Raw genomic sequence first — 12,203 nt, forward strand, 5'->3', positions numbered from 1 at the left:
ATCCACTGCGGCTCTCAGAAAGGCTCTGGCCTTTGGAGGCGGATGTCCAAGGACAAGGTTCTAGTGGGCAACTGTGTGTCATTTGCATTCCCTGGTCCTGGACCGCTTCACAGTGAGGGGACAGAGAACCTCAAGTCTGAAGTTGTGAGGCTGATGATGCCTCTGGCTTCCCATACTCTGAGGGTCCTCAAGGAGGTCACTGCATCCATTCCCCAGTCTCAAGCAGCACTCGGTGCAAAGAACAGGATGGAAAGCTTTTCTAACTCCTCAAACCTGGTTAAGACTCACGTTGTGATCCACGAGGACCTCTGACTCCGCTGGGTTAACCCTATCACCCTTCCTCCCTGCAAGAACTTCATGAGGTCGAGGAGGAGCCAGCAAGCAGAGGGGACAGATGTTCCCGGACAGATGTCAAACAAGTTCCCTGTGGTTCTTTATCCAGCATACTTTTTTAAAAAAACAATTTTTTTTAAATGTTTTCTTTGGGTTTGTACAAGAAATTTACATGTGAAAAATATACAAGTGAAAATGAGGCCATAAACCTGGTAACAGGAGGGGCTGCTTGGTCACAAACACAAATAAACAAGACATTGCTGGGTTCTTCCTTTGGTCTGACTTCAGCCCCCTCAGCCCAGAAGGGGCTTGCAGAGCTGGACATAGGGATCAGACCCCAGTCCTAGCCCCGCCCCTCCTCGTGGGCATGTTGGGGGCAGGCACATCTGGAGCAGCTGGTGCCATCTGGCTCTCTCTGGCTTCAGGCAGGTAGAATGTGGAGATGGGGTAGCCCCGCAAACATCTGTGGGCAAACAAGGCTGGCAGTGGCGCTGACAGCCCGGGAGTGAAATGGTGGTGTGGGTAGGAGCCTCTGGGTGACAGCGAAACGGAACTCAAGTCACAAGGCCACCCGAACGCTTGGCAGAGGCCCTTTGGCTCTGGGACCTGGAGTGCTCAGTGGATCCGGGGACCCAGGTGGTCCTGTGGCTCTCCCCTTGCAAAGCTCTAAATTTCAGTGGCAGTGATCTCCTCCAGACAGATGCAGGGGGCTGGCTCAGCCAGGCCCAAGTCAGCAAGCTCACGGGCCTCCAGCTCCAGGCTGAGTTGCTGCAGTTCCTGCTCCAGCTGCCGGTTGCGCCGGTACATCTGGATGTAGTTGTGCTGCAGCTGCTTCTGGTAGCGGATCACCTGCTCCTTCTCCGCCTGCCAGGCCAGCCGCTCGCCCTCAAAGCTGTCGCGCTGCTCGTCTCCTCGCCGCTGTTCCCGCTGTAGCTCTTGGCGCAGCCGTTCCACCTGAGCCCGCAGGCTCCCCCCTGCCCCAGCTGCTGCCCTCTGCACCTTAACCTCATCACTCTCTGCCAGGAGGAAAGGGTCAGTGGTGGCCGGGGGCACGGAGGGTACAGGGGGTTCCCGGAGTCCCGCTGCCTCAGCATCCAAGTGCCCAGCCTTCTCCCGGAGCCGCTCAGCCTCCTGGCGGTACCGCTGTAGCTCCTGGGAGCAGGCCTCTAGCTCGAGTTCCCGAGCTCGGGCTGCCTCCTGCAGGCCCCTGGCCCGACCCTCACTGACCCGCAAGGCAGCCCGGGCCTCTCGAAGGGCCACGCGCAGTGCCACCAGCTCACTGCCCTTCTGTACCAGCTCCGCCTGAGATTCTTTCAGTTGCTGCTTCAGCAGGGAGATCTCACCGGATTTCTGGCACACCTGTGGGTCGAGAGTAGCGAGGAAGGACGGTAAGGCCTCTCTGGATATTGAGCCCTGGGTACCACGCTGGGCATTCAAGGAGAGGAGATGCTATCTCCCTGCTTTCCACAGAGGCCCAGCAGGATGCGAGCCTAGTGACACACTCATAGTTACACTCTAGTAAGAGGGGAAAGGAGAGAAGAAACCCAGATCCTCTCTCTTCCATGCTGGTATCCTGACACCTAGGCACTGCCTAGGCCGGGAGAGGATGGCAGGTACTGCAGGAGTGGAGTGGGGAAGAAAGGCACCTTGGGTAAGAACAGGCATTAAAAACCAGCTGCCTGGGTTTGTATCTCGTCCCAGTTCCTGCTAGTTTAACTCTAGGCTCCAGCCCTTTCTGACTCGGGTTTCCTCATTCATGGAGGTATTGACAGTACCAGCCTAATAGAGAAGGCAAAGATGCCACTAGCTCTGTGGGCACCAGACAAGACCCGTGAGGTCCAACATGGAGGCACAAGAAAATCCCAACCCAGAAGGATGAGGAAGTGCAGACCCTCTCGAGTAGCTCCCCGGGGTCATAGAGTGTGGCCCCTCCAACCTGCTCAGCACCGAATCTTGCGTACCTCCCATTTGGTCTCCTCCAGCCGCGGCCCGAGTTCCCGCTGCTCCCGCTCAAAGGTAGCGCAGCGGCGCTCCAGCTGCTCTCGCTCCTGCAGCAGCTGTGCGAAGTCATCCTGCAACTGGCGCTTCTCTTGCTGCAGCTGGAACACCTGCAGCTGCAGTAGCTGTTGAGCCCGCTGGACACGCTGTGTGGCCTGCTGCGCCTGGGCTGCACAGTCCTCCCGCTCCCGTGGCCAGTGCCTCTGCCGCGCTCCAAACGCCTAGAGAAAAGAAGGCAGGCGAGAAACCATCAGGTGCTTCGGATCCTGAGCTCTAGCCTCTCGTGCTTGGGTGACTCCCTGCCTGGGCTGAAGGAGGGAAGAGCACACAAATCCAGCGTATTATGACATCAGTAAAAGCAAGCACTAATACAACCCTTCCTAATAATCCCCCTAGGGAGTCAGAACTATCCCCATTTAGACGAGGAAACTGGGGTTTGGTGAGGTTAAGAAACTTGCTCAAGCTTCAACAGACGCTCCGAGCCAGTGCTGGATCCAATTCACAAACCCTGTCTCCTTACTCCTTCGGAGGTTAAGCTAAAAACCTTGGGGGTGTCACAGAAGGTCTCCATCCTCTCCCTCCCCAACAGCAATGCTTCAAGAGTGGGTCCCTCGGCCTCTGGATACTCCACCACACCACCCAGGACTGCCTTGGGCCGCACCTGACACACGGTAGCCTCACTCTCCTCCATACCGTCCCGCAGATGCTGCAGCTCTGCCTCTCGGTCTCGAAGTTTCCCTTCCAGGACACAGTGTAGCAAGGCCTCATCCGAAGGGGGCGGAGGGGGCGGAGGGGGCGGAGAGCGGTCTCCACCGGAACTGCTGCCAGGGGAAGCCCGGGCACCACTGCCCAAGACACCCCCAGCTACACGGCCCCCCAAGGAACCCGTACTTTTGCTGGAGGAGGATCGTCCACTGTCCGAGTGGGAGGGCCCAGTAGGGACCCCTCGGGCTGGACCAGGCAGTGACCCTCGGCTGGGGCCGTGGGAGGGCAGGTGCCCACCTGGAGAGTTGGTGGTTGGCTCAGCACCCCCGGTGCTGTAGGTGGGCAAGCTGGATAAAGAATTGCGACCAGAGTCTGGCGGTGTCCCGGATGGGCAGCCACTAGCCCAGCCACTCAGTGCCAAGGGCTTGTCAGCAGCAGAGGAGGAAGAGGAAGAGGAGGAGGAGGCTGGCCCCCCAAACAGCTGTGTCAGGCTGCCCTGACTCCCAGACAGCCCAGCAGCTCGAGGACCCAGGAAGCCAGGTAGGGATGGTGCCCCCCGAGGTTTGGGTAGCACTGGCTTGAAGGCTGTTGGCCGGATCAGGATTTTCTCCATGTTCTGAAACGAGGGACCACGTGACACGTGAGGCTAATCTGCACGATCACTTTCTTTTTCTTTTTTTTTTTTTTAAAGATTTATGTATAGTGTCCTGCCTGCATGTTAGAAGAGGACACCAGATCTCATTATAGATGGCTGTGAGCCACCATGTGGTTGCTGGGAATTGAACTCAGGACCTCTGGAAGAGTAAGCAATGGCTCTTAACTGCTGAGCCATCTCTCCAGCCCTTTTCTTTTTTTTAATTTTTTTATTTTTGTTAGTGGTTTGAGGCAGGGTTTTACTCTACTGGCCTGGAACTCACTATGTATCCACAGGGCTAGCCCTGAATACAAGCAAGGCTTCTGCCTGTTAAAGAGTGGGATTACCGGTGTGAGATACCAAGCCCAGCTTGCTTGCTTGGTCTTTCAAAACGCTAATCTACCTGTCTGTGCACACACCGGTGCCCGTGTGTGGAGGCCAGATGTGAAAGTCAGGAGCCTGCCTTGGTTGCTTTCCCCAATTTTTGATAAGTCTCTGACTGACCCTGGAGCTCACCAATTCAGCTAGACTGACTGACCAGCAAGTCCCAGGGTCTGCGAGTCTCTGCCTCACAGTCCTGAGACGTAATGTCCAGCTCTTTACATGGGTGCTGGGGCTTTGAACTTAGGTCCTTATGCTAGTACAGCAGGCATGTCACCCACTGGGCCATCTCCTCATCTCTTTAAGCCCCAAACCTTGATCTTTCAAAACCCTGTCAGATTTTCCACCCTTCCCACACAGGGCCCTCAACCCCTATAAAGTAAAAACAATTGTTCCCACTAACAACAGGCCTCCTAAATGTCCACTTATGTTAAGTAATTCAAAGTGCTCTTTTTTAATCATTACAATAGCCATGCAAGCAAAAAAGGCTTTGCCCAAAGACACTCGACACACTCCCATCTGTGCAGTAACAGCTGAAGCAACTAGGCTGGATGTGGTGCACGCCTTTAATCCAGGGACTCAGGAGGCAGAAGCAGGCAGATCTCTGGAGGCCAGCCTGGTCTACATTGTAAGTTCCAGCATAGCCAGGGCTATGTAGAGAAATAATCAACACAACTAATATCGTTGGCTTGAAGGTGCTGGGTACTATGCTAAGTACTAATTCTAACAGGAACCTACAAAAATTAGCCTATAACAGTAACTATACACAGAAATGGGACTTGGCCAGGGTGATAGTTCCTGAGCCCACATTCTTTGCTCTATATATGCAAATTCTAGCTTCCCTAAGGGGCTCCTGACTCCACCCAGATCCTCCCAAGAGGACTGGCTCTTACCTTCTCCAGCTTTCCAGAGACTGGGATGAGCTTTGGTGGGGGCCCACGGAGGTGGGCATTGTTTGCCCGCTGCTCTCGGGGATCGTCAACATCACTGCTTGGGCTGGGAGGTGACTCTGTCCGGAAGTCCTCATTGATATAGGTAAAGCTGGTGCCTTGGACAGCCTTCCTGGGTGGCGCAGCTGGGCAGAGTGGTTCCTGAGCCTCGTAGCCACCCCGTAGCAGCCCATCCTGCTGGCGGAAGAAGGTGGGCCCAGGGACACCATGGTGGCGTGGAGGAGCAGATCCCCCAGGGCAGGGCCGGCCTGAGATAAGACTGCTCACGCTACCCATTGCTGGAGCTTGTGGGGCAGTGGCTGTCTCACGTGCGGGCTCCAGTGGCACTGGCAGAGTGTGCACAATGGCCATGGTGGCAGAGGCTCAGGCCTGGCCAGGGGCCTCCAGGGCAACCTGCGAGCAGGGCATGGGTGTCAGAGTCCCTGCACCTGAGTACTCTCCCCCTACAGGCCTTCTCCTGACCCCCTCCTCCAGACAGAGCACTCCCAACACAGTAACACTTCCTAACTCTAGTCTGGACAAGGCTAAGGAATAATTCAACCAGAGTCGATGAAGGAATGGGAGACCTAGGAGGTTATGCAGGTTCTCTGCCAGGAAAGACCCAGTCTTAAGCCCAAATCTGCCTCCCCTGTGAAGGTCAAGCCACGGATTGGACAGAGATCCTAACTACTAGCTCCTAGTACAGGTCCCTACTCTCCTGGGACAGCTGGCCTCATTCCTAGGCTGTTTGGGCAGAGGACACGTCAGGGATGCAATCACCAGCCAGGTGGTGATTAAGGAACAAAGAGCCAAAGCCAGGCAGTGTCCAGCCTCCCACTGCTGGGCCTCAGTTTCTCCCAGACACAGAGGCGGCAAGGGTGGAGCTGGCCAAACAGGAAATCTTAGAGGCCTTAGGAACCCACAGGTGCCCTCTGGGGTCTCCTACCTCCCAGAGGTTGATGCTGGTTACACTTGTTTCCATGACAACTCCTAGCTTCTGCCATCCACTCAGTTAGGACTAAGGGAGCCTATATAGGGCCTGTCCAAGTGTCCACCTTTACAAACCTTCCCGCTTTAGTTGATCTTCAGAGCACCCCTACGGGATTTGAGCAGAAGCCCATTACCACCCCTGGGAGGATCTCAGTAAGATGGTTCCACTTCCCCCAGGCTTGCCCCTTCCTGGAATGGACAGCAGGCCTCCACCCGGAACTCTCTCCCAGTCCCAAGGCTGCTGATGACCAAGACTTAAGCATCTGCTGAAGTCATCATGTGGAGCAGGGGCCAAGAGGGGACAGAGAATTCCATACGAGTGCGTGCACTTACTTGTGGGTGTGAGCACATGAACAGGAACATAAAAATGAACAGCATGCGTGGAAATATGCAGAGGGTGAATGTGTGTTTAGATGGCTGTCAGTACATACATGTGTGTGTGATGTGGGGAACACGACTAAAACAGTTGGGTTATGTAGCACAGGCAGGCCTCAAACTCATGAATCCTCCTGCCTCAGCTTTCAGAATCCTGGGATTCTAAACTTTGTAAAACCACAGCCAGATATATGTATGACTTCTTATGTCTTACAAAACTGAGTTTTATTACTTAGAAAGTACACAAAAGTTATTAATGTATGTGTAACAAATGAATCTGTGGGGTCTGAATGTGACGATATGACCAAAAAAAAAAAAAGTTTGGATAGATAGACCAGTTTGTTCACATATATGTGAGTTTTTGTGTGAATATCACCAAAAGTGGAGTCTATGTCCCAAGTCAGATGAAGTCACCCAGCCTCAATAGCCATTTTCTTCTCTCAGTATGGAATTCCTAGGGAAATCCTCAAGCCTTTGGGTTGCATTGTCTCCCAAAGATTGAGAGACAAGTGTCCCTATAGAACAACTTCATTTCTGCCAGGACGGATAACACGAATCACTATGTGTATATCTTACACAAGCGTGTGAACGGAAAGGACGGTGTGTGAAAAGCACATTTGGCATAATCTGTATGAGTGAGCATTCCTGGAGGGAGGTTGGGACCTGGGTGACATTCAAGACCACATGGGTGGATAGAAGCCAGTCCCCCCCTTTTTAAGACCTTCCCCTCTCCCCCAAACTTAAAGGTGATAGGAAAGGTGAACCCACAGTTCTGACCCCATTGCCCCATCTGGTTTTTCGGTACTGCTCCCCATTAAGTGTCCCCAAGTTTTAAGACACCAGGAATCACAGAAGTCCAGCCTAAGGAAGGAGTTGCTGGGAGCTAGGGTGGTAAGTGAACTGGATCCAGGAGCAATCACACATCTCTCTGTAGGGCTAGGAGCTGAGATTGACCCCACAAGGTTCAGTTCGGGGATAGAGTGGGTCCACACTGTGGAGCCAAGAGTGGGAATGCGCTGGCACCCCTGTTTATAGTTCCCCACTCCGGGGTACACAGAGAGTGAGACCCAGAAGCAAGGGCAAAGGCCGCAGTAGTCACTCAGAGAGACAGAGACCAGAAGTCAAGAGACAAAGGGGCCAAGAGGCTCAGGCATGGGGAGCTAGAGGCAGACCCATGAGTTAGGGTCGTCGAAGCCACGCAGGCAAGGGCCCCTAAAGCCAGAGGGATGTAAAGCTGGGCTCTGAGGGCCAGGAGTCTGGAAAGCCAGGCCTAGCCAGCCTGACTCCCGCTCTTGAGGCCCAAGAGAGAAGGAGGGGCAAGCGGCTCCATTTTGAGAAATGCGTTTGTGGTTGTGGGAAAAATGAACCCCTGGTTCTCCCAGCACTCCCTGACCTATGACTCTGGTACACAGACCCCTGCACCCCCCCCCAACCCCGCAGCGGGCTGGGGGTCCTGAAGCCTGGGGCGGCGCCAAGGCCTGAGACGAGTCTGGCCCAGGTCCCAACTCTCTGACCTCAGGGTTGGGGGTTGGAGAGTTGGGGAAAGTCCCCCCCACAAACACACACAAACTCCAGAGACCAGTCAAGCGGGATCCGGTCTGGGATCACGAGTTCCCCTTCCGAGCCTGAAAGCCGGGAGTCCCCCCCCATCCCGGCCCACCCACAACTGTCCGCTCCTTCCATGAACTGGGGCCGTCTGTGGAATGCCACCTCCCCACCAGACCGCATCGCTTAGAAGTTGGGGCACCCTGAGCCCTGGCCCCCTCACCTCCGCCGCGCTGCTCCATGCTCAGCCCCGGGCCGCCCTAGCACTCCACAGGCGCGCCGCCCGCTCCAGCCCGCGCGCGGCCACTCGGAGCTGCCCGGCCCGGCCCCGCCTCCGCCTAGCCGGCGCCCCCGGCCCCGTCCAGCCCCCGCCCGGCCCGAGTGGGCGGTGCGCGCGGAGCGGGGGAGGGGTCCGAGGGGCGTCCCCGCCCCGGGCGCGGATACGCGCAAGCACCCCGCGTCACGCGTGCTCGCCAGGGCGCACGCAGGGGCTGCACGGTGGCGCCCAGGATCCCTCCCAGAGTGGCCCCACAACTGCGTTTGTGTTGGGTGACTCGGTCGGCTCGAGATTCGTCGAGCGGGTCATCGTCTGTCCCTGCCGGGGCCCGAGGGCCGGCGGCAGCTGGTCATTGTTCCAGCACAAAGAGCCAAGGCGCGGCGCCCGCCCCTCCCCCTCCCCTTCTCTAGACGAAGCTTCCCTCCCCAGTCTCCAGCTTCCCGGTCCAAGAGGAGGCCGAGGGTCAGCCGTCCCTCTCCGGTTGCCGGCTCCCGGGCACAAGTTGAGGGACTGGCTCGGTCGCTGTCTGTCCCACCCCCAGAAGGCTTGGAGGTCACACACTAGGATTTGCAGAAGCGGCGCCACCTGGCGGCTCCTTCCAGCAACTTATCAGCCACCGCCCCCCCCCCCCCCCCCCCCCCCCCCGCCCAAAGCCCCCAACCAATCCCACTCCCTTCCCAGCGCAGCGCCCTCAGGCCGAGGGGTCTCGGCTTGTCCCTGGCGTGGCTCCAGGCTCTCCAGCCTAACTTGGGGTCATTTGCTATGAGGTCGCGCTGCTCAAAGGGGAGGGGCCTGGCCCCCAATAATCACAAGAATGAATGGTTCAAACCTACACTGGCTCCACAGCAGACATCCCAAAGTCTTTCTCAGGGTCACAAATATTTTTACCCTTTCGAAAACAACAGTCTTAACACCCACACGACCTTTCCCACATTCTGTCTCAGGCAGCCACAATAACTGGCTCATCCATCACGTGGTTCCATATTCCTTCATTCCATAATCCTTCGGGCCAACTCGCAGAAGACTTGGTGCTTCATGCCTGTCGCGCACCCTCCACAACCGTCCCCTGCATCCAGCCACAGTCTTAAAATATACTTAGTCTCCCAACCAACCCTCTGCTATGCAGAGCCGGCGGTATTCAGCCACTCAGACAACTTCTTACATCATATTCGCAAACTGCCCACTTTCCCTGAGGGGGTCTCTGTGACCTGGTCAGGTCAGCTGACATTCACATCCTCTGGCAAGGCCACCCTCCCTTCCCCGCTGCCCCCCCCCGCCCCCCAGGGCCAAGGCCTGCCAGAGCAAGGCTCAGCCCCAGGAAGAAGCATTCCCCCCCCCCCCCTCGCCAGGCCACAGCCTGGCCGGCTCTCAGCTCTATTTTTAGCTCCCATGGAAAGGGTTGTTTTTCTTTCTTTTTCCCTGGAAAGGGAAACACAGCCCAGCCACCCTCAGGCTCACTCCAGTCCCTCAGCTTCTTAAGGAGAGACTGAACCCCTCTCCCCTAGCAGAGACCCCCGCCTCTGGCCTTGCCCTGATCCCTGCCTCCTGGGGCACGGAGAGCCTCCTCCCCTTTCTGGCCGCCTGCCCAGAATCTCAGGCAGCAGCTGGGCTCAGCGTGTGGCGGGGTGAGGGGTGGGGGATGAAGGGTGGGGGCCGGCAAGGGAGAGAGGCCTATGGCAGCAGCCCCCTCCTTCATTTTCTGAGAAGGGGATCTGGTCCTTCTTCCTCCTAGTGAAGGCAAACTCCCATCAGGGTTTAAGGCTATCTTTACTCTTATGCATTCTCCGTGGCGTGGGGTGAGGGGCGAGAGGAGACTGTTCCTCTTGCATGGGTGGGCTTTTTGTGCCCAGTCCTGCAGGTCTTGGTGGTGGGAGGAAGAGGACCTATGGTCAGCTGCTCCCGGAGCTGGGTGTATGAGGCCATGAGACCAGGGCAGCTGTCCAGGGCCATCAAGGCCCTCTCTCGGATACCTTTCAAGGATGCGGGTTCCGAGAATGTGTTAGTGAGGAGGAAGGCAAAGAGTCCAAGTAAGCCCACCCCATCCAACAGTCTCCCGGCCTCCTGTACCACCCAAGCCCCCGGGGGCGTTAAGCTCCCATTCTGGGTGAGTGGGTTTATCGCCATTCCAGGTGAAGTACGGAATAAAGCCCAGTACACGGCGAAACACACAAGCCAGAAGTGGGGGAGAGGTGGATGAGAGGGGCATCCCTGCCTAGACAGGGTTGGGGGAGCACTGCCCACCGGTCTGCGAAGCAGTCACGTGCTCAGCGCCTGTTTACGCCTTGGTCTTCACCTGCAGGCAAGCGGCCGGGAAGCTGGAACCGCCTGATGCGACAAACCCCGCCCGCCCCCGCCGACAATTTCGGGGTGGCCCCTTTCCCTCAGCCTCGGGCAGAAAAACTCAGTCCCCGGGCCGGTGGCACTGTCTCTGGGACTGCTACGGGATCTCGCTCTGCTGGTCCTTTCCTGAGCGCACGTGTGTTCGCGTCCTCGGCGAGTGCATGGATCTATGCAAGAGTGTATGTTGGTGCGCCTGTGTGAGTTTCCCTGTCCCTTTGCTATTTAGGTTTCGCCTGCGCTCCATAGAGTGCGGAGCCCTTCCTCATCCCAATCCCGTTTCTCAAAATGGGGAAAGTTCTCTCCAGAGCGAGGATGTGCGGGAGGCCGGAGTTCCTGCACCCCGTTCCACCCCACCACTCACCCAGCGTCACCTGCGCCGCTGCTCCCACTTTGGCCGGGCTCCGGCTCCAGCGTGCCTACTTCCTCGCTGCGAGAGAACTCTGGATCTCCAGCCCTCTCCGGGCTCCCGGCTCCGCGCTCCCGGCTCCCGCCAGGCCGGACCTGGAAGAGTGGGGCGGGGCGGCTGAAGCCGCGCCCCCCCACCCAGAGAGGGGAGTGGTCTGCCCCGCACCCCCAACAACCAACCTAGTACCAACCCAAAAGTAGTCCGACCCAGTACCCAGCCCAAAAGAGGCCTGACGGTGGTCTAAGCTCTGGCCTTTTGACTGCACAGCATACTGACTTTTGACCTAGGGGGGAGAACAGATATGACCGACGGCTAAGCTACCTGGCTGCCTTAACTAAAGCCATAAAGCTTTTCTCTGTCACCTCTCCTGCTCCGTAGGGAACTCAATCTGGTCCACTCTGCCCACAACCAGAAGAGGGAAAATCCCTGTGAGGCAGACAAAGAACTCTCGGGTTTCATAAACCTTCCCCCCACACAAACTCACACTTACACACACGCCCACGCACACCGGGGCTTTCTGAGACTGTCCTAGCAGAAATAGCCCTCTTCTCTGGAGTAGTTATCAAACCAGGTGAGAAAACTGCTTGTGTTGGCCCCCTATAGGGCATGGCTAGGCTTCCCTGAGACTCCTAAGGTCCACCCACAGGCACAAACAGGAAGTTGGCCTGTGTTTCAGGGAGGTACCAATGGCTGCCTTCCTCCCTGGCACACCAGGTACACTGTAGAAAGGCTTAACTTTAAAGTTATCTGAGCTGTACCCACTGACTGTGTAGTTGGACTGCAGGAGACCAAGGTGAGTTTGGTCTCCTCTCCAACCCACCCCCAGTAACAGCTGCTGAAGACCTAAAGCTGCCCCTCCTGACAGCCATGCCACAGCTACAGTTCTAATTTGACCCTTCTGAGCCAGACCTGTCCAGGTCTCTGGGACATTCTTAAGTCAACTAAACACAGAATCACATGTCTCCTCCCAGGTGATTTGCCTCAAGCCGCTTTCTTTGAGTGTGTGGATAGAAAGTGGCTCCTCGGGACTTTACACGCAGGACATAGGGACTGACCTCTTCCTGCCTTCTAGGCTCCAACAGCTCCTGAACAGACCTGGTGTCAGCTCTCGCTGTGGGGAGTTTGAGGCAGGTATGGAGTGGAATGTGTTTGTGTACCGGGTGTGTTAGCTTCCCCTCCTCCTCCTCATCATTCTGGTTTGAGCTGTGTGGGGGTGTCTGCTTGGAGGGTGGAGCAAGTCAAACAGGCAAATGTGTATCTGTTTCTCCTTGCTGATTGTGCAGCCCGCAC

General features: G+C 56.7%; 1 protein-coding gene across 6 annotated transcripts; it reads right to left on the reverse strand.

The window, feature by feature from the left end:
* Positions 1 to 72: 72 nt before the first annotated feature.
* On the reverse strand, positions 73 to 11,480 carry Lzts2 (leucine zipper tumor suppressor 2). Of its 6 annotated transcripts, XM_041660662.1 has the most exons (7): positions 11,404 to 11,480; positions 10,869 to 11,008; positions 5,927 to 6,076; positions 4,945 to 5,394; positions 2,993 to 3,652; positions 2,295 to 2,552; positions 73 to 1,692 (listed from the first exon to the last, which is right to left on the reverse strand). In XM_041660662.1, the coding sequence occupies exons 4-7, from the start codon at positions 5,350 to 5,352 to the stop codon at positions 1,000 to 1,002; spliced, it is 2,019 nt and encodes a 672-aa protein (XP_041516596.1). In that variant the 5' UTR covers positions 5,353 to 5,394; positions 5,927 to 6,076; positions 10,869 to 11,008; positions 11,404 to 11,480; the 3' UTR covers positions 73 to 999. The 6 variants fall into 6 exon arrangements, with proteins under 6 accessions (XP_041516596.1, XP_041516595.1, XP_041516593.1 ...); XM_041660661.1 differs by lacking the exon at positions 5,927 to 6,076 and having other exon boundaries at positions 10,879 to 11,008; XM_041660659.1 differs by lacking the exon at positions 5,927 to 6,076.
* Positions 11,481 to 12,203: the final 723 nt, after the last annotated feature.

This window comes from Microtus oregoni, unplaced genomic scaffold (assembly GCF_018167655.1).
Source record: "Microtus oregoni isolate MIOR12 unplaced genomic scaffold, Mior012 000012F_ref0000307, whole genome shotgun sequence".
Taxonomy (NCBI): Eukaryota; Metazoa; Chordata; class Mammalia; order Rodentia; family Cricetidae; genus Microtus; species Microtus oregoni.

What these genes read in the sequence shown, in the direction of transcription:
- Lzts2 (XM_041660661.1), bottom strand. Translation starts at nt 5,352, where the DNA reads ATGGCCATTGTGCACACTCTGCCAGTGCCACTGGAGCCCGCACGTGAG. An exon ending in TCTCTGGAAAGCTGGAGAAG is followed by an intron (nt 3,653 to 4,944) that starts GTAAGAGCCAGT and finishes CCCTCGTTTCAG; the next exon opens with AACATGGAGAAAATCCTGAT. An exon ending in TGGAGGAGACCAAATGGGAG is followed by an intron (nt 1,693 to 2,294) that starts GTACGCAAGATT and finishes CTCGACCCACAG; the next exon opens with GTGTGCCAGAAATCCGGTGA.